The sequence below is a fragment of the Lagopus muta genome, chromosome Z (assembly GCF_023343835.1).
Source record: "Lagopus muta isolate bLagMut1 chromosome Z, bLagMut1 primary, whole genome shotgun sequence".
Lineage (NCBI taxonomy): Eukaryota > Metazoa > Chordata > Aves > Galliformes > Phasianidae > Lagopus > Lagopus muta.
In genome coordinates this window covers 22,810,603-22,831,322 of record NC_064472.1, presented here as the reverse complement: position 1 = coordinate 22,831,322, position 20,720 = coordinate 22,810,603, and the positions used below count along the sequence as shown (strand labels likewise).

Sequence of the window (20,720 nt, the reverse complement as noted above, 5' to 3'; positions counted from 1 at the left end):
AGCAGAAATGGGTTGTCTGGGAAGAGTACAAGGATGTTGTGCAGATGTACAGAGGTGGGATTAAGATAGATGAAAATAAAATTGATGAGGCATTTGAAGAATAACAAGAAGGGGTTCTGCAGGTCCATTGGTCAGAAAAGACAGGCCAAGGAGAGTTGTTCCCCCCTCTGATAAATGAAAAGGGAGAACTGGCTACAATAGACATGGAGAAGGCCAAGGTACTTAATGAGGTATTTTCCTCAGTCTTCACTGGCAGTCAGGTTTCCCCTTGTCTCTAACATCTCTGAACCTCTTGGTAGAGACTGGGGGAGCAAAATACCTTCCACTGTAAGAGAAAAGCAGGTCCAAGACCACCTTATGGGACTGAATGTGTACAAGTCTACGGAACACAGATGTCGGAGTCCTAAAGGAACAGGCTGATATGGTTTCTAAGCTACTCTCCAGCATACTGGAAAAGTTATGACTGGTAGGCAAAGTCCCTGGTGACTGGAGAAATGACTCCCATTTTTAAGAAAGTGAGAGAGGGAATGAAGACCCAAGGAACTACAGGCCATTAGGCTATTAAGCCTCACCTCTGTGCCTGGGAAGATGATGGAACAGGTCTGTCAACACACGTGAGATGAGATTATCTAGGAAAGCCAGTTCAGCCCCATTAAGGGTAGAATGTGCCTTATCCTTCTAGTGGCCTTCTACAATGAAGTGATGGCATCAGTGGACAACAGAGCAACTGATGTCATCTGCCTGAGCTTGTGCAAGGCCTTTGACAGGGTCCTACACCACATCCTTATCTCTAAATTGAGGTGGTTTTGATGAGTGAACTATTCAGTGGATAATAATTGGTTGGTTGGATAATTGCAGCCAGGGAGTTACTGTCAATGGATCTACGTCCAAGAAGAGGCCAGTGATGAGTGGTGTTCCCTTCGACTCCATCTTGAAACTGGTGCTCTTTAACAGATTTATTAATGACATAATTAATTGACAGATTGATTACATCCTCTGCAAATTTGCAGACAATACCATGCTGAGTGGTGCTGTTCATACGACAGAACAGATATCATCCAACAGGACCTGGACAGGCTTAAGAAGTAGGCTCATGTGAACCTAATGAGATTCAACAAAACATTGCACTGATATGTGCACAGATAAGGAGAAAAATTTGCTGAGAGTTCAGGGAGCAGCCCTGCAGAGAAGGACTTCAGGGTTCTGGTAGATGAAAAGCTGGACACAAACCAGCAATGTGTTCTTGCTGCTTGGAAGGCCAAATGTATCCTGGTCTGGATCAAAAGCAGGGCGGCCAGCAGGATGTGGGAGGTGATTGATTGTTTCCCTCTGCTTTGCCCTTCTGAGGCCCCATCTGGAGTACTGTATTCATGCCGGGTGACCCCAGCACAAAAAGATGCAGCACAGCTGTAGTGCATTATGAGGAGGATCAGAGGACCTCTCCTATGAGGAAAGGCTGAGACAATTGGGCTTGTTCAGCCGGGAAATGGCTCCAGGGAGACTCCATTGTGGCTGTCCAATATTTAAAGGGAGCTTATTACAAACAGGATAGAGTAGGACTTTTTACACAGTCTGATGATGACAGGAAATGGTTCTAAACTAAAAGAGGGGATATTCAGATTAGATAGTAGGGATAAATTCTTTCCCTGGGAGGGGGGGAGGCAAGGCACTGGAAGAGTTCCTCCAGAGAAGGTGTAACACCCCAATTTTTGGACGTATTCAAGGCCAGACTAGATGGGGCCCTGGGCAGCCTAATCTAATGGGTGACAACCCTGCCCTCAGCATGGGGTTGGAAATAGATGGTCTTTAAGGTTCCAGCCAAATAAAGCCATTCTATGAGTCTCTGACTGTGCCTGTGAAGCCAGCCCTGAGAAGACCTGTTAACAAGGAAAATAAAGCAACTCAGTTTGTTCTATTGCCAGATTCATAGAATGGCTAATTAGAAAAATATTCTACCGATGTAGCCATCAATTGCTATTAGTTATCAACAGAAAATCTCTCATCACCAATTAATAGCATTGTGCCAACCTTTACACCTTTGTGTAGGGTTTTTATTAAAACTATCAGTATACTATTATTTATAATATTAAGGAAAAGCTTATATGATGGAACACCATACTTCTTTCTTCAACAGTGGTGAGCAAATTATCTTCTGTACTTATTCTGGACCTCCACGCTGCAAAGCAAAAAATAGACAGTTAACTATTTTTCACTAAAAGAAAGGGAAATTGAGATCCAATCTTCCTTTGCAGTTACAGATTAACAAACAAGTCCTAGATTTAACTTATTTACACTTTGATTTTTAATCTATAATGGACACGCTACATGTCAGAAAAATTATCATTAACAGCTCGTTTTCCATATGGAACAATATAAACAGTATAAAAACCTCTACAACCTATATTTGCAAATGTTCCCTATTCTCTCAGTTGGAAGAAATACGACTTCACTCACTTTAGAAAGGTCAGACAAACAGCGGTAGTAGTAGTTTCAGAATTTGTTTTACTGCCCAAATTCCAAAGGGCAAACTAAAAGCAAAGCCCAGGTAAGCCGCTATAATCTTTATGTGAAATCAGAAATTATTTTACAACTTGCCTCATGGTTTATAAAAAAATAAGGAAGTAAAGAAGTAAAGATGTATGTAACTACAGGAAAGAGATCGTTTTATTTCACATTTAAATACTCAACCCACTTCATGCTGAAAAATAGGTTTTCTGTACTAACACTGTTATCCTTTAAGTGTCCTTATCATTTAACAAAGCTACTGTCTAGCTCTTCAAATTCTGTGCATTCTCCCTTTTTAAGTAAAAATGTTTACATTTCAAAACTGTTACAGAAGAAAAGCAGTTTTTCCTTGACTTTCCCATGTAATGCTGCCACTGCAAATATTTCAGGAAATATTATCATCAAACTTAGCTAAAATGTTCCCAGTAATTGTAAGTGCAACAATTAACTTCCCATTACATAATACTTTCCAAACTAGTTTTTATGAATTTTGTGCTTCAGCCACCTGGCAAGGGCTGGTCCACGAGCAGAATTCTGTGCTGCCATCCAACATATTCACATTATACATTAAACATCTATTATAAAACAAGAAGTGACTATGCTTAATGTAGGCTCTACTTACCACTACCTGTCTACCTCTGCTTTAAATCTGGATCTCATGGCAACACCACAAGCTACTGATTAGTAAGAGCTCCGAACCTCAAGGTTCAAGGATTTGTAGTTTTGGTACTGTGTATCAAAGCTGCAAAAGCTTTTCTTAACAAAAAATTATAATGTATTATCTTACGTGAAACCTTAAGAACCTGCAGAAGTAAGAAGAATGTTGGGTAAATAAGAGAACACACAACAGTTACTGAGACTTACTTGAATATATTCAATCTCTTCAACTGACATAAGTTTCCTTCTGTACTTTTGAGGTAAGATTCTTGCTAATTCAGAAGTGTCTGGTGCACCTTGTGCCCTACTAACAGGTGAAATATTTTGAAAGGCCAGTGGTCTCCCTCCTATGGACTCCTGTGCATTTGAAGCATGAGGTGATGGAACACTTGCTTGTAGAGATTCCTGTACTGAAACCCAGATTGAAAAGCAGTGTAAAGAAATGTAATGATATTGTACAATTAGATGAGTGGCAAATATGTCATTGACAATTACTTTTGTCCTAACAGATATTAATATACTCAACTAATCATAACCTGTTTTTACTCCTACTAAATACATCAAAAGCACAATGAAAATATTCTGAAATTAAAAGATAGTATATTCAAGTGGAAGAAGTGTTAATATAGAAGGAAAAATGAAATCAGTATATATCCTAACAAAGGCTTTTTTTTTTTTAAGTGGGAAGTTTTTCTTGCAGAAAAAGTATACAGTATCATAATTGTGTTGTGGAGAGGGTAATGCAGAACGACAATTAAGATGAATAACTAAGGTCCACTGAGATGATGCTTTTGTTTACTGCAACTGTGAAGAAAGACAGGTGAAAAAGAGCTAGAGGCTTACAGAAAGGTGAATGTCACAACAGTGACATACCACAACACATGCAACTCTGCGCTTGTTTTTAATATTATACAACAGACAGTGAAGTGTATCAAATTATGTCAGTAATGTGCAGAATGAGGATCACATATTGAGTAACAGCGATCAAACTGTTAATGAGATGTAGTGACCAAGTAGCACATATTAAATAGTTTACAGGGGAGGTCAAGGAGCAAGTCTTAAGGAATTTGCAAGAGGGAAGCCGCCTCCAGTTTGAGAACAGAAAACTGGTAACAAGCAGGCACTGTTACCAAAAAATCAGCATTTTGGATCTCAGGTCTGTCCCTCCATGTCAGGTCTTACAACACAAATACAATTACCATACCAGGCAGGACTGAGTCCCATAGCTATATGTTTACATCAGAAGTATTGAAGACCTCTGTATATAAAGTTAAAAGACCTGATAAAGCAGAATGCTTCCACAGGAAGCTTTTCTCAGTGCCTCTGAAAAATTATCAAGAAGAACACAACATCTAAGTGGCTGGAACAGAAGGACTCAAAATTATACAACAACCAGCATCATCAAGACTGAGCAAAGATGTTAAGATGCCTCAATACTGTCTGCACCTCTCCCTGCTGCCTCCAGCAAGATTGGTAAAGAGAAAGGAAGAGCTATAGGATGTCTGAGTCATTTGGGACAGGAATGAAAACCAGCTGCAGCAAAGTCATCCAGCCACTGTTGGTAAAAACAAACAAATTCCCACCCCCCCAAAAAAACCACAAAAGCAACAAAAAATATAACAGAAAACAGAAAAACGTCACTGAGAGGTGTACCAAGAAGTTCTCAGTCAAAAAACTGTACCTGAAAGCTACAAATCGATCAGCTGGTTCAGTAAAGGAGGTCTCAAATAGAGTGAGGAGGAAGAGAGCCCATCAGCAGGCACACCAGCTGAACAGAGGGTATGCCATTATGATGAAATTCTAAAATTTCAGAGTGGAGGCAAAGGGAACAGAAAAGGAAAACAGAAAGAAGAGCTGTTTGCCAGATTTCATGCAGTTTTGGTTAGTAGGGCCTAGAATCTGTTTTTGTTTCAAAAGATAAAATACATGAAAAATGAGAAACTTTTTCCAAGCTTGTTTTATACGCCATGAAAACATTTAGAGATTTGCCTGAGATTCTCCTCTATCATATAGTTTCAAGTCTGATATACAGTTGGAACAAAAGCATTAGTCAAGTAGAAACATGAGAACTCTGGATTGAAAAGTATCAGACCTAAGCTGCAGTTGCTTTAGCTCATCACTGTCTACCACTTTTTTTCCTTCCCTGTTTGATAGCATACCGCAATAGTAATACCATAAAAGAATTTCACTAGCCTTTCAAGCACAGAGTTTCTAACAGCATAACCTTGATCTGCAATGTTCTGTTTGGCCGTTTGGTATAGTGAGACACAGTTACTGCTGCAGCCTTTGAGCAAATAGACAGATTGCAATTTTTGAATGGTCTATCATAGAACAAAAGTGTATGGTGGCAAAATTCTTCCGATGCAGAGATAAACAAGACGTAAGTAACACGCTTTTTATGCCTCTAAGAAAGCAGATCACTAGCATGAGAGGCGGTATGAATGACAAAGTTATCCCAAAACATAGTTCCTGACTAGTTCATAGGCATGACAGAAGTGGCACTGATGTGCACTGTAGATACTTTGTGTAAATGGATAAACTAGCCTTACAGCTGCATTACGGATGTAATAATGCTATGACAAATATATAGAACAGTTACTCATGTACTAAGTTGCTTCCAAATGTTCTTTTTACTGAACAGTCATACTTCACACTTCAGATTGTTTTACAGAATTTGGAGTCTGAAGGCAGTAGTTTCTCAAATTTAAAATTCATGTTCTTAACCATCAATATTTGAACATTAGGAAAAAAAAAGAAAAAGAAGAATCTTTAGATGTCTAAGGAAGTCTTCCAGGAGATAATTCTGGTGCTGAAAATTTTTGACCTGAGTATTAGGAAAAAAAATAAAATAAAAAAAAAGAAAAGAAAAGAAAAGAAAAGAGAGAGCAATGTAAGACAGCTTTCTAAGATATTTGCTATTTAAGTAAGACATTTGCTATTTTAGTTTCAAATGCTTTGTTGACTCCAAAGAGAAACAACAACATTCAGCTTACATAGCTTTGATGTCTAAATATAGCATCTTCAGTACTGTTATAAACATCAATGCAGCTATAGGTATAGATTGATGTCTCAAAGATGGCCATGGAAATATTTTTTTTTCTCAGCACTGATTAATAAGACCAGGAAACCCTTCTTAAAACTTACAGTGGGATAGCTCTGCCACCCGCAACCAAGGTTTTAAAATAAAACAAACATTAAATACCACAAAAATCAAGAAAAGAAGAGATGAGGAAAATGCAACATTTCTGCAAACATCACTGAATCCTTAAAGCTGACCTTGGCACAACCAGCTCAGGGGAATATGAGTACATGCAAAAAAGGGACTTTGTGTGAGTAGGAAATCTTCAAGAATCGGGTCTGACCAAGGAACAGATGGAAGAAATAGACATGCATTATTATTTGTATTCCTCCAGTTGTAGAGAAGACATGAAAGAGTCATTTCAACCTAAAAGCGGGGAACTCATGGATAAACTGAAAGAAAATATAAAATTAAATGTGGAAAAGGGGCCTGTCCACCTGGGATAAATACAGGAATGTTGCCAGGGCCCATAGGGATACAACGAAGAAGGCTAAGGCCCTCTTGAAATTAAACCTTGCCGACAAGGAAAAGGATAACAAAAAAAATTTCTTTAAAGTATGTCAACAGTAGAAGGAAGATGAGGGAAAATGTAGGTCTCCTAATAAATGAGATCGGTGCCCTGGTAAAAGGGGATAGTGAGAAGGCAGAGGTTCTGAATGCCCTCTTTGCTTCAGTCTCTAATGCTAAAACTAGCCCTCAGGAATCCCATACCCTGGAGGTAACAGAGAGAGTCTGGGAAAGGAAGAGTTTTTGTAGGTTAAGGTGGATCTGGTCAGAAAGCACCTAGCCAGAATCCAACAAAACACACACCTATGGCCCACAACAGCTTGCACTCACGTGCTGAGAACTGACAGAGGTGATTGCTGAACTGTTCTCTATTGTTTTTGAAAGGTCTTGGCAAATGGGAGAGGTGTCTGAAGACTGGAGGATAGCCAATGTCAGTCTTCAGAAAGGGAGAGGAGGAGGATCGCAGAAACTACAGGCCAGTCAGCCTCACCTCTGCCCTAGAAAGGTGATGGAACAACTTCTTCTGGATGCCATCTCCAAGCAATTGGAAGAGCAGGTTATCAGGAGGAGTCAACATAGATTCACCAAAGAGAAATCATGCTTGACCAAGTGATAATGTTCTATGATGTCATCAGTGGCTGGATAGATGGGGAGAGAGCAATGGATGTTGTGTAGCTTGACTTCAGCAAGGCATTTGACACTGTCTCCCACAACATCCTTATTATGAAAATTAAAAAATGTGGGATACATCAGTGGACAGTGAGGTGGATTGAGAACTGGTTGACTAGCCGAGCTCTGAGGGCTGTATCAGTAGTGCAGAGTGGTTGGAGGCCAGTAACAGAGCGGTGTTCTCCAGGGGCCAGTGCTGGATCCAGTCTTGTTCAACATCTTCATCAGTGACCTGGACGAAGGGATAAAGTCCACCTTCGAGGAATTTGCTGATGATACAAAACTGGGAGGAATGGCGGAAGGCTGTGCTGCCATTCAACAAGACCTGGACAGACTGGAGAGTTGGGAGCAACGTGATAAGGTTTACCAAGAGCAAAGCAAGTGTAGAGTCTTGCACCCAGTGAGGAATAATCTCATGCATATTACAGGTTAGGAGTGACCTACTGGAAAGGAGCTCTGCAGAGAAGGACCTGGGGGTCGCAGACAACAGGTTGGCCATGAACCAGCAGTTGAGCCCTAGTTGCTAAGAAGGCCAATGATATCCTGGGGTGCATTAGAAAGAATGTGGCCAGCAGGTTAAGGAACGGAATTCTCTCCCTCTTCTCTGCCCTGGTGAGGCCACATTTAGACTACTGTGTCCAGTTCTGGGCTCCCTAGTTCAAAAAAGGAGTCCAGTGGAGGGCCACAAAGATGATTAAAAGCCTGTGCGAGGAAAGGCTGAGTATCCTGGGTTTGTTCCGTCTGGTGAGAAGAAAACTGCAGGGGAACTCAGTAAAAGTTTATGAATATCTAATTGGAGGTAGGAGGCAAATGGATGAGGCCAAGCTCTTTTGGTGGCGTTGTGGCGTGGCAAGAGGACAAAGAGAAATGGCCTAAAACTTGAACACAGAAAGTTCTGTACTAACATGCAAAAGAACTTCTTTACAGTAAGGATGACAGAGCAACTACAACAGGCTGCCCAGGGAGGCTGTGAAGTCTTCTTCTATGGGGATATTCAAGACCCACCTGGACACTTGTCTGACCTGCTGCAAGGTATCTGCTCTAGCAGGGTTTTGGACTCATGATTTCTCATGAAGTCTCTTCCAACCCCCATGATTCTGTAAAACAATCCTTTCTCAGAAACTTTACTCTGAATCAGTGGAGTCATTTGGCTGAAGCAGAAAGTGCATTCTGGTATATAACTGGTAAGGCAACGAGATCTGGGCCTGCTGCATCCCCAGGCAAAACACTTACTTTTAGGCCTGGGACCGCTTTTTCTGTCCGGGAACTTAATCAGCGGAGTATGTGGCTTCACTACCTGCAACGTAACAAGGCAGAAGAGAAAATAGGGTGAATAACGTGTACTTCCGACAAACACCAACATCGCAGTAATACAAAGGGACACGCACCGTTATACAGCCCCTCCATACCGCTGCTCTGCGCACTGCCAGCTTGACCACCTCAGCGGCCGCCTTTTCGCTTCCAGCCATGGAGGAACTTCACCTCTGAAGGTCTTCCTCCGCCCTCGCGGCCCAACAGGGGCGGCGCGTTCCCTTCGCCTCCTTCGGCCACCGCCGCGCGGCTTAGGGAGCCCCGAGCAGCTCACAGAGCGCCGCGCACCGCGGGACCAGCTCCGGGCCGGCCCCGCCGCCCGCCCCCTCGCCAGTCCAAGGACACCGCCGGCCTCCCCGCCGCAACCCGGGCCCAGGCCTCTCCGGGCCCCGCCGGCCGCGAGCGTGGCCCCCTCGGCCGCGCCAAGCTGCCGGCCCCGCCACCGCACTGTTTCCGCCGTGCCCTCGCGGAGTGCGCCGGTACCTGCACGACCCGAGCGGCCGCCGCCATCTTGCTGCCCATGGTGCCCCCCGCCGCACGCACCGCCGCCCGCACGAGGGGCAGCGCCGCGCCCCGCCCCACGGGCAGAGCGAGCAGAACGGGCGGGGCCGCAGGGCGCCGGGCGGGGCGACCGCGGGAGGTGACCCCGCCCTTTTGAAAAGCAGGCGCCTCGCCATAGCAGAAACTCATCGCTTTATTTAGGCCGTTAGACGCAGACAGGTTTAGCCGATCGAGAACAGGTCAGGCACGGCAGCGTTGAAGGTGGGGCGCTGCTCGCACGCGCGAAGCCGCTCCTCCCACCTCAGTCCTGTTTTCCAGGTGGGACCGCCGCAGCAGCACTATATGTAATTCCTGGGTGCTCCACCTAGCTAATCACCTTGCAGTGCAGAAACACACTTCAGAGCACACAGAAAACGTCCAGAGCTTAAAATGAGGTTAGGACCAAGTTGTGCAGCCTGAGCTCTGCATGGGCCGTGGTGCCCACAGCCTGGTGGCAAAGGGCCACGCGGGCACCTCTCCGTGCAGGTTGGTGGCAGGGCTGCACCGACAGCCCCTCTGCCTAAGTGATCGTAACACACAGGTTATTTCTTGTACTGTTGCTGCATTTCATGGGGAAATGAGTTCTTGGCATAGCACAGCTCAAGCTAGCTCTTCAGCTCCTTTCGTCAGCTATGCAATAGTTATTGTCACATCTGTTACCTACCAAGTTAGAATATCATTTTGGAAAAGTGAGTGGCACGGCTACATCCTGGGTCTGTAGATAAGAGAAATTTCAGAAAGATTAAAATCTCAAATTGAAAGGCTAATTTCACTAAATAAGATACAATATAGTAAGTAAGTACAGTCTACAATTAAAAACCATCTTGCCAACTACAAGAGATTCTGAATGGAGATATCGTTCTCGAGCTGTAGAACAATTGCTTTTAAAGATGGATCTTTCGTCCAGTTGACTTGGCATCCAACTATGATATTCTGCAAGACAGAAAAACCATAGTTTAAAAACCACAAATGTCTTCAAAAAAGGATCAAAAGGTGGAGTGTTGGCTTTTTTATCTGCTTTTTTCTTTCCAAATTTGGAAGTCCTTGACACTGAAAGCATTTTTTTCAGTGCCTGGCAGGACTAGGGGAGGGAGGAGATCTTATTGTCAACACAAGGGCAAAAAACAAGCGAACTAAACAGCCCTTTAGATTTTCTGCTGGTGCTGGCACACTATTCCTATTTTAAAGATAGCAATTTAAGAGGTTTGTTTACTTTTCTTTTTAACCACATGAAAGAAAGTTTGCCCTAACACACAATGATACAGTTTCTAACATTCTCACTTTGCCATTCTGGATTGAACATGGGAATTTTTAAATTTAACCAAAAAGACTTGTCCATTTCTGTCATTTAGAACATAAATAGAACTAGTTAAATGTAACACAGAACACACTAAAACATTCAATTTCCCATTCTTAGTGAGAAGAAACACATTTCAAACCACTGGTAGACAAAGCATGCAACACAAAAACACGTGGCTTTTTTTCTGTTCTTGATATTCTTCTGAGCATATGAATTCACAGAATGGTTATATCCTGTCTTCCATCTAAACACCTCAACACGCATGTGTATTTAAAGAAACTGCATTCTTCACTGCATTTCCATAACTAATTAGACAAACTCATAGCTCCTGCAATTCACTGTGCCTCTCATCTCTGCATTAATTAGGTCACTGATCTGCAAAGTAAGGTGTTGCAAGTGATGCTGTGAAAAGACAAGTACCAGCCAGCAGCAAAGCTTTAGTAGAGCCCCTCTAAGCACAGGATGTTGCAGGAAGCTCTCCTCCTACTCCAATCTCGTATCAGTTTTCTACCTTACTTTGCATGATGCCAAACTCCAGGAAATCTGCCAGCCAGATTTACTAATACGACTATTCAGCAGTAGCTGACAGATGAGTAACCAAGAGCATGAAGGCAACACTGATGAAAACATTTAAAAACACTTTCACAACACTGTGAAGGGCAACATGTAATTAGAAGCAGTCTGGCTCACTGGTATGACAGGTTTAAGACCTACTTATTTATTCTGGTTTGATGGGTGTAGGGATGACTCACAGTGTAAGGAAATATGGCCTCTGCCATGACAGACACACTTCTGGAAAATGCATTATTTATGTAGTTTTAAGGGAACAGAGAGATGGACATTGATAGACTGTTTCTAAACTCTGTAAGTAATTATTCCATACAAGCTCCTAATAATTCAACACTTCTGGTTTTTAAAACAATAAGATATGCCTTACTGCAGTTTTTTTAATTTGATGCTGTTATAAAAAGATTTTAGAAAACACAATTTTGTTTGAAGTTACACTCAGTAGTTATCTTTTTGCAGTGCAAACTACAAACTGCTTCTGAAAGCTATAATATTACCTGGAGTATATTCTGAATTAACACAATCACCTTCCTTTCATACTGCACATTCCTATGGAGTAACTTCAACTTTTCATTGATTTTCATTCTTGCTACTTCCTTTTTTTTCCTCATTGTGGTAGAAATTCGCAGCACCTTCTCTTCTTCGGCCTGTTTCAGAACTGTTCCATTATTAGGAAAACAAAGCATTCAAAAATTGATTAGTGGGCAGAAGACCTAAAGAGCTGCTTCTTGCTTGTAGACATTCCACTGTAATAGATCAAACTCATTCCATCCCTTTCCTCCAACGCACCTTCCACAAGAAACAAATGCTGTGGGTATCTGGTACCAACATACACTGACTGGTTCCCTGGCAGCTAACAAAACTGTCTGCATTTCCATCAGACATGGACGCTGATTTGAACACCTGTCCCACACCCTGTCTTCATTTGGCACAATTTTACAGACAGAGGCATTTCAGATCTTTTTCCCTTTTTCAAATGTGATGGAAAGCAAATTCAAAAGTCACACAAGGCACACGTGGACAATACCAGTAATATTACCTCTAGAAAACTAGGCTAAAAGTTAGGATGAATAAGGGAGAGTTCTTAAATAGAAAGCATGAACAGGAAGCCCCGACCCAGTATTCCTTCCCTTATTTCTCAAGATATTATTGAAAAGTTATTTCAAATCTAAGTTTGATCCACTGTAATAAGCATATTGAATAACAAGACCTATACTACTACACAAGTTCTTTGTACGTAAATCCACTCACTCCTAATTCACAAACATTTAACAAAAGTACAATTTGACAAAAAAAATATCCTTTAGGCCTCTAAGAACTGATCTGAGTTCGTAAGTAAAGTGTAACCTGCTGGGGAGCTTGAACTGAGTATTGAAACATCATCACCATTTTTTTAGCACACTCTTGTATCTCTGGCCTACTATCTGACTGATATAATTATCAGTCTTACTTTCATGTAGATGTCATACAAGCTTATTTTTATATACTTCACACACCCCTCTTCAGAATTTTTATAACTGTATCGGGAATTTCATAGTTACTTAATATTTCTAAAGAAGCAGTTTAAGATGTGAACCATATTTTTAATTATAAAACAAAACCAATATATATAAAACACTTACGGTATCTTCTCCTTCTAATGTCATTCAAATTCTCTCTAATCACATGTGCTTGCTGAAAGAAAAAAAGATCCTGGACTGTTATCTCCTATAAATATTGATGATGCTAATTCAGTCTGCAGAAACAGTTAAGTGCAGCTTTAGAAGCAGACATTTTCACATATTGATATTAAGTAACCATTTTGCTAATTTTAATGACCCTAGGAACCACATTTGGGCCACATATCTACTTCAAATGACTTGTGCATTCCTTGAAACTGTTCCTTTGTCCGTACTGAAGTTGGCAGGCCTGTGTAACTGCAACAGAAGGTACAACCGACTCTTACCTGATGAGCTTGAAGTATTTCGCAGTTGAGCTTGATTATGTCTTTCATTCTTTCCATAATTAGTCTAATGAAGGAAATAAAGTTACATTATTTATGACCATTATGATGTGTCAACAACATAAATGCTTTAACCAAAGTTATTTAATCAAAAAATGGCCATTTATCTTAACACCAAAATAAAGGGTACTATACCAAATATAGTTATAAGCACTATATAGTCTCCTTATTTCCACCCAGTTTTGCTAATGTTTCAGTTAAATTTGTCTGATACTTTGAGTCATAAAGCCTGTGAAACAAGGAAGCCAAAGCACTCGAGAATGACAAGCGATGGAGTTCCTGATGGAGTTCCAGTTCAGGCCTGTTACAGGGATGTAATGGAGATCAGATGGAGTGCCTGCCTAAGAATGTGGCTGTTCAGATCTGTGGATGCAAGGAATGTCAGAGCCTGCTGCTGCTGCTAGAGTGGCAGGGATACTACCTGCATGAGCTGTGAACACGTATAAGATCTGCTCAGCCTGGTGGCAGAACTCAAGGAGCAGGTGGAGAGGTTGAGGAGCATCAGGGACTGTGAGCAGGAGATAGAGAGGTGGAGTAACTCCCTGCCATAACTGTGAGAAAGGCACTGTGGTGATACACCCCAAACAGTGGTGGATCCCCTCCCTGTCAGTGTTAGGCAGAGGGAGGGGACCTAGGAGACAAGGGAGGAATGGAATCAGATCCCAGCTCAGTGTTACAGGCAAACCCTGTCCCTGCCTACCTCAATTCCCCAGATACTCCTACATAATAAGTTTGAGGCTCTGGATCTCGAGAGGTGAGTGAGGACATGTGGAAAGTCCACCCAGCGGTTGTCTAGTGTGAGGCAATCGACTCCATGCCTCAAGACTGCCTGTGCCAAGAAGGAAAAAAGGGTAGTCATGGGCAACTCCCGTCTGAGGGAAAAGGAAGGCCCGATATATTGGCCAGACTCTATCTGTAGGAAAGTGTGCTGCCTCCCTGAGGCCAAGGTCAGGGACTGGGGCTGAGGCAAATGGCAGCAGGCAAACTATGACTTAGTTTCCATTATGGAAACATGGTGGGATTGCTCCCATGACTGGAGTATTGCAGTAGATGGCCATAAGCTTTTCAGAAGAGATAGGTATGGAAGGAGAGGGGCAGCAGCCTGGCTCTCTGCCTTAGAGAGTGTTTTTAAGTTGCTGAGCTCAGAGCTGGGAAAGATTAGCTTCAGTCTCTATTGGCAAGGATTGGGGAAGGGCCAACAAGGTTGATATCCTGGTGGGGGATCTGTTATAGACTGCTTAACTAGGATGAAGAGACAGATAAGGCTTTCTGTGAGCAGCTGACAGAAGCTGTGTGATCACCAGCCCTTGCTCTCATGGGGGACTTCAGGTTCCCTGATATATGGTGGAAAGATAACACAGTGCAGAAACAGCAGTCTGAGTTTCTAGTGTGTGGAAGTTAACTTCCTGATACAGCTGGTAAGAGAACCTACTATGGAAGCACCCTGCTAGACCTGCTATTCACGAACAGGGAAGGACTAGTGGGAGGTGTGGAGGTTGAGAGCTGTCTTGGAGAGTGATCATGAAACAATAGAGTTCTCCATTCTTCATGAAGTCAGGAAGGGGCCAGCAAAACTGCTACTTTGGACTTCCAGAGGGCAGACTTTGAAGTATTCAGGACCCTGAATCCCTGGGATTCAGTCCTGAAGGGTAAGGGGTCCAGGAAAGCCAGAGCTCCTTGAGAAAAAAGTCTTAGAGGTGCAGGAACAGGCTGTCTTCCTGTGCTGTTCCTGTAACTGGCAGGGAAGAAAACTGGCATGGTTGAACAGGGAACTTTTTCTGAGGCTCCAGGAGAAAAAGAGTGTCTACTTCCTGTGGAAAAAGGGACAGGCAACTTGTGGAGAGTATAAAGAAGTTGTTAGGATATGTAGGGAGAAAATCAGAAAGGCGAAAGCTAAGCTTGAACTCAAAAAACCTTACCGTGTGCAACCATCATTTTGTTTAACTTTCTTTCTCAGAGCATCCGTAAGCTGAATCCTGGGTGGTATAAAGAAGAAACATATCTCTGATGAACACTGACAGAAACAGAGATTTCAACTGAGAGATTATTTAGGTAAATAGCAGAAAAGAGATTTCCAAGTTCTATTTATACCTACTTTGGCATTGGAAATGCATATTAAAAAAAAAGTAACAAAACAACCACAACAGTAACTTTCAAATGTCAAACTTAAATACTGAAGCTTCATTCTCAGGACAAGAAAAGTGTATCAATCAACCATTTGTAGGAGTAACAATGCATTTCTCTCTTGACAAACATGCTTCAGACACCATTAGTCCCAGTCTGCAGGAGGGATGCTGGGCAACGGTAGGAATTCAAATGAACAGTCATGCAACGTAGGAGACCCAAAACTATCACCCCCCACCCTTTCATAGGAATTTGTTAAATACTACCAACAGCTTTGTTTCTAGATATACATACAAACTGCCTTTTTGTAATTTTGCAGGATCTCAGAGGCTTGCATGTGTTTCTATTCATTTATTGTTATTTCCCATGGTACCTGCCTTTTTGTTCCTGGGGTTTCAATGGTGTTAAATCTCTCATGTTGGCAACACACACTACATCACTTTGAAATCCTATTTTAATTAGAATTATGCAATTGTGCATGCATGTGCACACAGATAAAGCAGCAGAAGGCCTCCAGCTAAATGGGAAGAAAAGCCATCTACCTTCGTAAGGCTAATGCTTTGCTTTCAAAGGCAGTTTTTACTTTCCCCAATTCTTCCAAACTTTCTTTGCCACTGAAAAAAAAAACAAACAAACATGAAAAGAACAAAGAAGTTAAAAAGCAATCTCCAATTCTTTACTTGCTCTCTGCAATGAGTTTTTCCTCTAAGCTAAAAATTATTCAAGTTTCATATTTTAACATGGTGAAATATGCTACTGAATTCCAGCCATCACCAGAAGGACTGCAAATGTACATGGCAGGAATCAAGGCAGATACAGAACTATACTAGAAGATGGAGAGAAATATCTCTTTGCCATAGTTCCTTCACTCGCTTTAACCGAACCCTTACAAAGTAAGGATCGTCACGAGGAGTTCTTACCAAGCAGTGATAACCAGAAGAGCATTTCTGGCGTGTTTTAACTGCAGAACGGTTGGGAACCGAACCGAGAAGTTTGACCGTAAGGAATCGCATACCTTTCGACGAAGCTTAACTCCATACCATTGTTGCACTCTTCACCTGCAAAGCAAGACCATCAGTTCAGCGCCGCAGGCGTGCCGGAGCGCTGTGCCGGAGCGCGGCTCACGGCGCCCCCCCTCCCCGCTCATCGCATCGCGCCGCCCGCCCGCTGCGCCAGAGGAACGATTCGGCTTTCGAGTGCTTCCATTTGTAGCTCGAGGGACGTGCCGAAGGCGAAAAGGGACGCGGGGGAATGAAAAGCGACAGGAACGGCTCACGCCCCCATAGGGCGGGGGAGCGAACCCCGGCGGCAGCTTACTGTGAGGGCAGGCGGTGCTGAACTCCATCGCCAGCTGCTTCAGATGCGTCCTCACGCTGCAATGGAGCGAAGGACACCGTCAGGCCCGCTAGCCCTCCCGCGCGCCGCTCTCAAGACCACCGTCCGCGCGGCGCTCCCGCCCCGCCCCGCCCCGCGGCACGAACCAGAAATGCTCCAGGACATCCCGCTTCGCGTTCGAATCGGCCGCATCCTCGGCCTCGGCGCCCGGCCCAGGCCCGACAGACTCCGACAGCCGTCCCGCCATTGCCTCTCCTTCAAACAGCCGCGCTCCCGTCAACCAGCGCGAGCCGCCCGGCCGCGCGCACTTCCGCCCGCGCACCGCGGCCAATGGCGGCAGCGCCCCGCTTCTCCTCGGGGCGGAGCGTCGGCGTCTGTAGGCAGGGCGCTGGTACTGCCGCCAGGGGAAAACCAGCGATACGTGACGCACGGGTGCTCGCTTAGCGTTGCCGCCCGCCCGCCCGTCAGTCACAGCTCCCGCCCGCGGACCCGCAGCTCAGAACAGACGGGACGAGGTTGCAGCGGGAAACAACAATCTTTATTATTAGAAGTGAAATACGTAAGACAGAATAAATATAAACTCGTTGCTGACACTACTGGAATTGACAGAAGGAATCCACGAGAGACAGGGCGAGGTCGCAGATGAGCAAAGAGTGCAGCTGCGTCATAACGCCTGTCCTGAAGTTTTTGCTCCTGGCATGCTTGTTCTTTACTGCCTGCAAACAAATAAGCAAGATGAAGTCTCTGCAGCTCCTGCCAAGCAGAAAGCAGCAGCAGCCATGGGTGGAGGAAGTGAACCATATCGTAGTCCAGGGGGATAAATCCAGCGGGTACTTTGCTAGAAACTGCTGTTGCTCATCTACCTGCAGTAAGTCAGTGTTGAGTATTGGCCTTCTCCTAGGCAAAAACATCGTGTCAACTAATAGTGTTGCCTTTGTTTACTCAAGGAGGAAGAAATACTTCCTTAACAAGCACACTCAAGCTCTAGGCTTGACATGCCAGTGGCTCAGACACTGAGCAGTGATCAGCTGGGTTAGGTTGCTGCTACCTTTTTAACAGGTATCTAGCGATCACCTGCAGTATCAGCTCTGCTTTGGTCTGGGCTAGGCTCAGTGACTGAAAGCAAATAGTTGATAAAATGTCACAGTGCTCAAATGGGAGTTTTGAACCATTTTTACAAGCTATCACAATCAAGTATTACATCTTGCAGGACTCTTACCAAATACCTCTTTTTAACTTTACCTCTGTGAATTTTGAAGCTCTTCTTAGAAACTGTAGAGGGAGAGGACAACTAAAGTCCAGGGCCTGCAGATTCTTTGTTTCCATCTGGCAAATTTGGGCTGACATGAAAGCATTAGGAGTTACAGTGGAAAAAAAATCAACTGGTGGAACGTTTATCTCTTTGTACTTACTAGCAAGGAACAACGCAGTGACACTGACCATTCTTTTCTGGCTGAGCATTGTGCCATGTTAAGAAACAATAGAGCTTTCTCTGTCAGAATGGCTTGGCTCAGAACACACATAGCTTCAGCTTTGTTCAATGGCAGGAAGTTCATATGAGCACGTACAGAGTAATAACACTGCAAGGCGCACCCGGCGGTGCCCTCGGGCTCCGACTCGGCAGACTGTAGAATAGAAGACAACTCAGCGGGGCCGGTGGAACGGGGATGCGAGGCTGCGGCTGCTCCGGGAGCGGAGGGCCGGGGGAAGGAGGTGGGGTGGCTGGCCCCTGACCGGCGGAGCCGCGCTCCCCGCCCAACACGGGGACGACGCGGCAGAGTAGGAGTCGGCTTCGCCCGCACGATACTTGGGGCGGCCGCGGGAGTTCGGAAGCCGCCCCGCTGCGCCGCTCTCTGCCGCGGTCCGCGCGAGAGGAGCGGACGAGCGTGCGACCGCAGCACCTCCTCGGCGGGCTGCGAAGCTGTCTGGGGCCGCCGGCCCGTACTCACTCTGTCGGAGTTCTGTGGTCTTGGAATGGCAGTTGTGGAAGCTTAAAGTACTGTGGCTCGACGCTTAGCGTGAGCCGGCCTTGCCGCCGCGACATTGGCTCCCGGCAGCGCCTGCCCTCTTCTGAGGAGCGGCCGGCGCGTTGCAGTGCAGCGGCGCGATCGGCAGGGGGCGCTGTGATAACTGTGTCTGGGCGCTCCTTAAACCCTGCAGCTGGGGGCCGTAAGCGCTGCCCTGGGTAGCCTGTCCCAATGCCCGCCGCCCTCTGGCGCAGAGCTCGTGTGTAACACCCTGCCTAACCTCTGATGCAGTTCATGCAATTCCCTCAGGTTCTACTGCCGGGCAGCAGAGAAAAACAGAGCAAATAGTGTATTTCATGGAGAAGCCTCATTTTATAATTAGCTAATTGATCAAGTGCATAATATAAGCCTGCGGTGAACAGGTGGAGCCTAGATCAAGTGCCCCCAGCCAAGACAACTACAGAGGGAACTCAGGCCCTCCCTGGCATTTCTTGTTGAAGCACACTCTCGAGCTCCATGCTCTGTCCCCTAACCCTTCCTATGACAGGAGCTGGAACTACACACACAGACTTTTAAGAAATATACTTATCTGTTTCCATCTGCCAAATGTGCAATATGTCACTGCAGTTTGCTTTAAATTAACTTCATCTTTGAACATGTCTCACTAGACCTGTCTGCACTCAAAACTGAGTAAGTAGGATATGAGCTTCCCTGCTGTGCCGCTGTTCAAAATACAAAATCAATTGGCCTATGCTTGTGAATTGAGAAGCTGCTCTTGCATTACACTTCTCTCAGGCCTTGTGAAAAGCCTAAGCCCCTTCTTTGGAGGCTTACTGGTAGGTAAGGACTCTTGTGAAACTAACGTAAGATGGATAATTGTATTCCTGTCAGGGCATCCAGGAAAAAGCCTCTGTGTGTGTTTGGGAAAACGTGACATGCATCTTTGCATGCTGTTTGTCTGTGAAGATGCAGGCTTGCACTCGCCTGTTAAATATTCATTAAATGGATGAACTTCACTGCCATAGCACAGTCATCTAAGATGTTCTCAGCCACCTTAGTGTGGTTTGTGTCCCAGCATGAGCAGCTGAAGCAGGAAATCAGCATTTCTTAGTGAGAGCCATGACAACCAATAAGGCTTTTTCAATTAGGCTAAGCTAGCTTGCATGTAAAACCCAACAACAGCATAAAACCAACCAAAAATCAAAACAACAAACTTCTGGAGTAGTGCTCAGTTTGGTAAAATGCCGTCAGTGCCACTGCAATCACTTCAATGTGAGTGGTACAGTCAACTGAAGCTTCTTGCTTGAAAATGGTTTTCAAAACCAGAAACCATTTGCTATGCTTTTGAAACAACTCTAAGTAGAGCACAGTTACTGAACTGCCATGAGCCTTGCAGAGGAGGGAAGGTGAGAAAACCACTACAAAAGGCATGAAATTGAAGAAGCTGAGATCAAAATTTGAGAATTCTGCTGGTTCTGCAGTAATGCCAGTGCAGTAATGCAGTATGAGACAAATACAGCACCAGCAGGACAGAATGGAAGGCCAACTTTACCTTTTAGAAGAGAAACATCTCAGTTTGTATATACAGCCTGATCACAAGCAGAACTGTTCAGGGGTATTTCAGACTGCACTTCTGCTAAAGCTGATCTGATACAGTAAGTTTAAAACACTTCACCTGATTTCAATAACATCAAGAATTAAATCTCTGTTACGACACGTAAGTACCTAGAACAAGAAAGCTGCATCACAATATGGGATTGCTGTGATACACAGAATTATGAAATATGTACTTACTCTTGCTAACAACTGAATTGGCTCCTGAATTTCAGGGAAAATACTTAAGGGTTTTCAGGCAAGAGAAAGAGGTAAAGGAAAATGGAAAGGTAACTGCCTCTGAAGACGTGTATTATGAATGCTGCAAATAGGTTTTCCCTAAAGAGAGATTTGTCTTCTCCAAGACCCCAAAATGCATTTATTCTTTCTTAAGTACATCCTTCTTTCCTATCAATGACTCTTAATTTACACTTTGTTTCAATAGCTTGTCAAGTCCCAGACTACTACAGTGTGGCATTCTAAACCTGGACTATTTCCTTGGGTAACATAATCAGTGCAATTTGCTAATGTGCACCTGCAGCTGTATTGTATTACAGTTAAATC

At 44.0% G+C, this 20,720-nt stretch overlaps 2 protein-coding genes across 2 annotated transcripts; both read right to left on the bottom strand.

The window, feature by feature from the left end:
- Positions 1–941: 941 nt before the first annotated feature.
- Positions 942–9,423, bottom strand: MRPS36 (mitochondrial ribosomal protein S36). Its single transcript, XM_048930698.1, has 4 exons — positions 9,212–9,423; positions 8,651–8,714; positions 3,370–3,572; positions 942–2,176 (listed from the first exon to the last, which is right to left on the bottom strand). The coding sequence occupies exons 1-4, from the start codon at positions 9,416–9,418 to the stop codon at positions 2,159–2,161; spliced, it is 492 nt and encodes a 163-aa protein (XP_048786655.1). The 5' UTR covers positions 9,419–9,423; the 3' UTR covers positions 942–2,158.
- On the bottom strand, positions 9,405–16,924 carry CENPH (centromere protein H). Its single transcript, XM_048930697.1, has 9 exons — positions 16,743–16,924; positions 16,579–16,634; positions 16,277–16,319; positions 15,804–15,875; positions 15,057–15,113; positions 13,081–13,144; positions 12,758–12,809; positions 11,633–11,793; positions 9,405–10,201 (listed from the first exon to the last, which is right to left on the bottom strand). The coding sequence occupies exons 1-9, from the start codon at positions 16,841–16,843 to the stop codon at positions 10,100–10,102; spliced, it is 708 nt and encodes a 235-aa protein (XP_048786654.1). The 5' UTR covers positions 16,844–16,924; the 3' UTR covers positions 9,405–10,099.
- Positions 16,925–20,720: the final 3,796 nt, after the last annotated feature.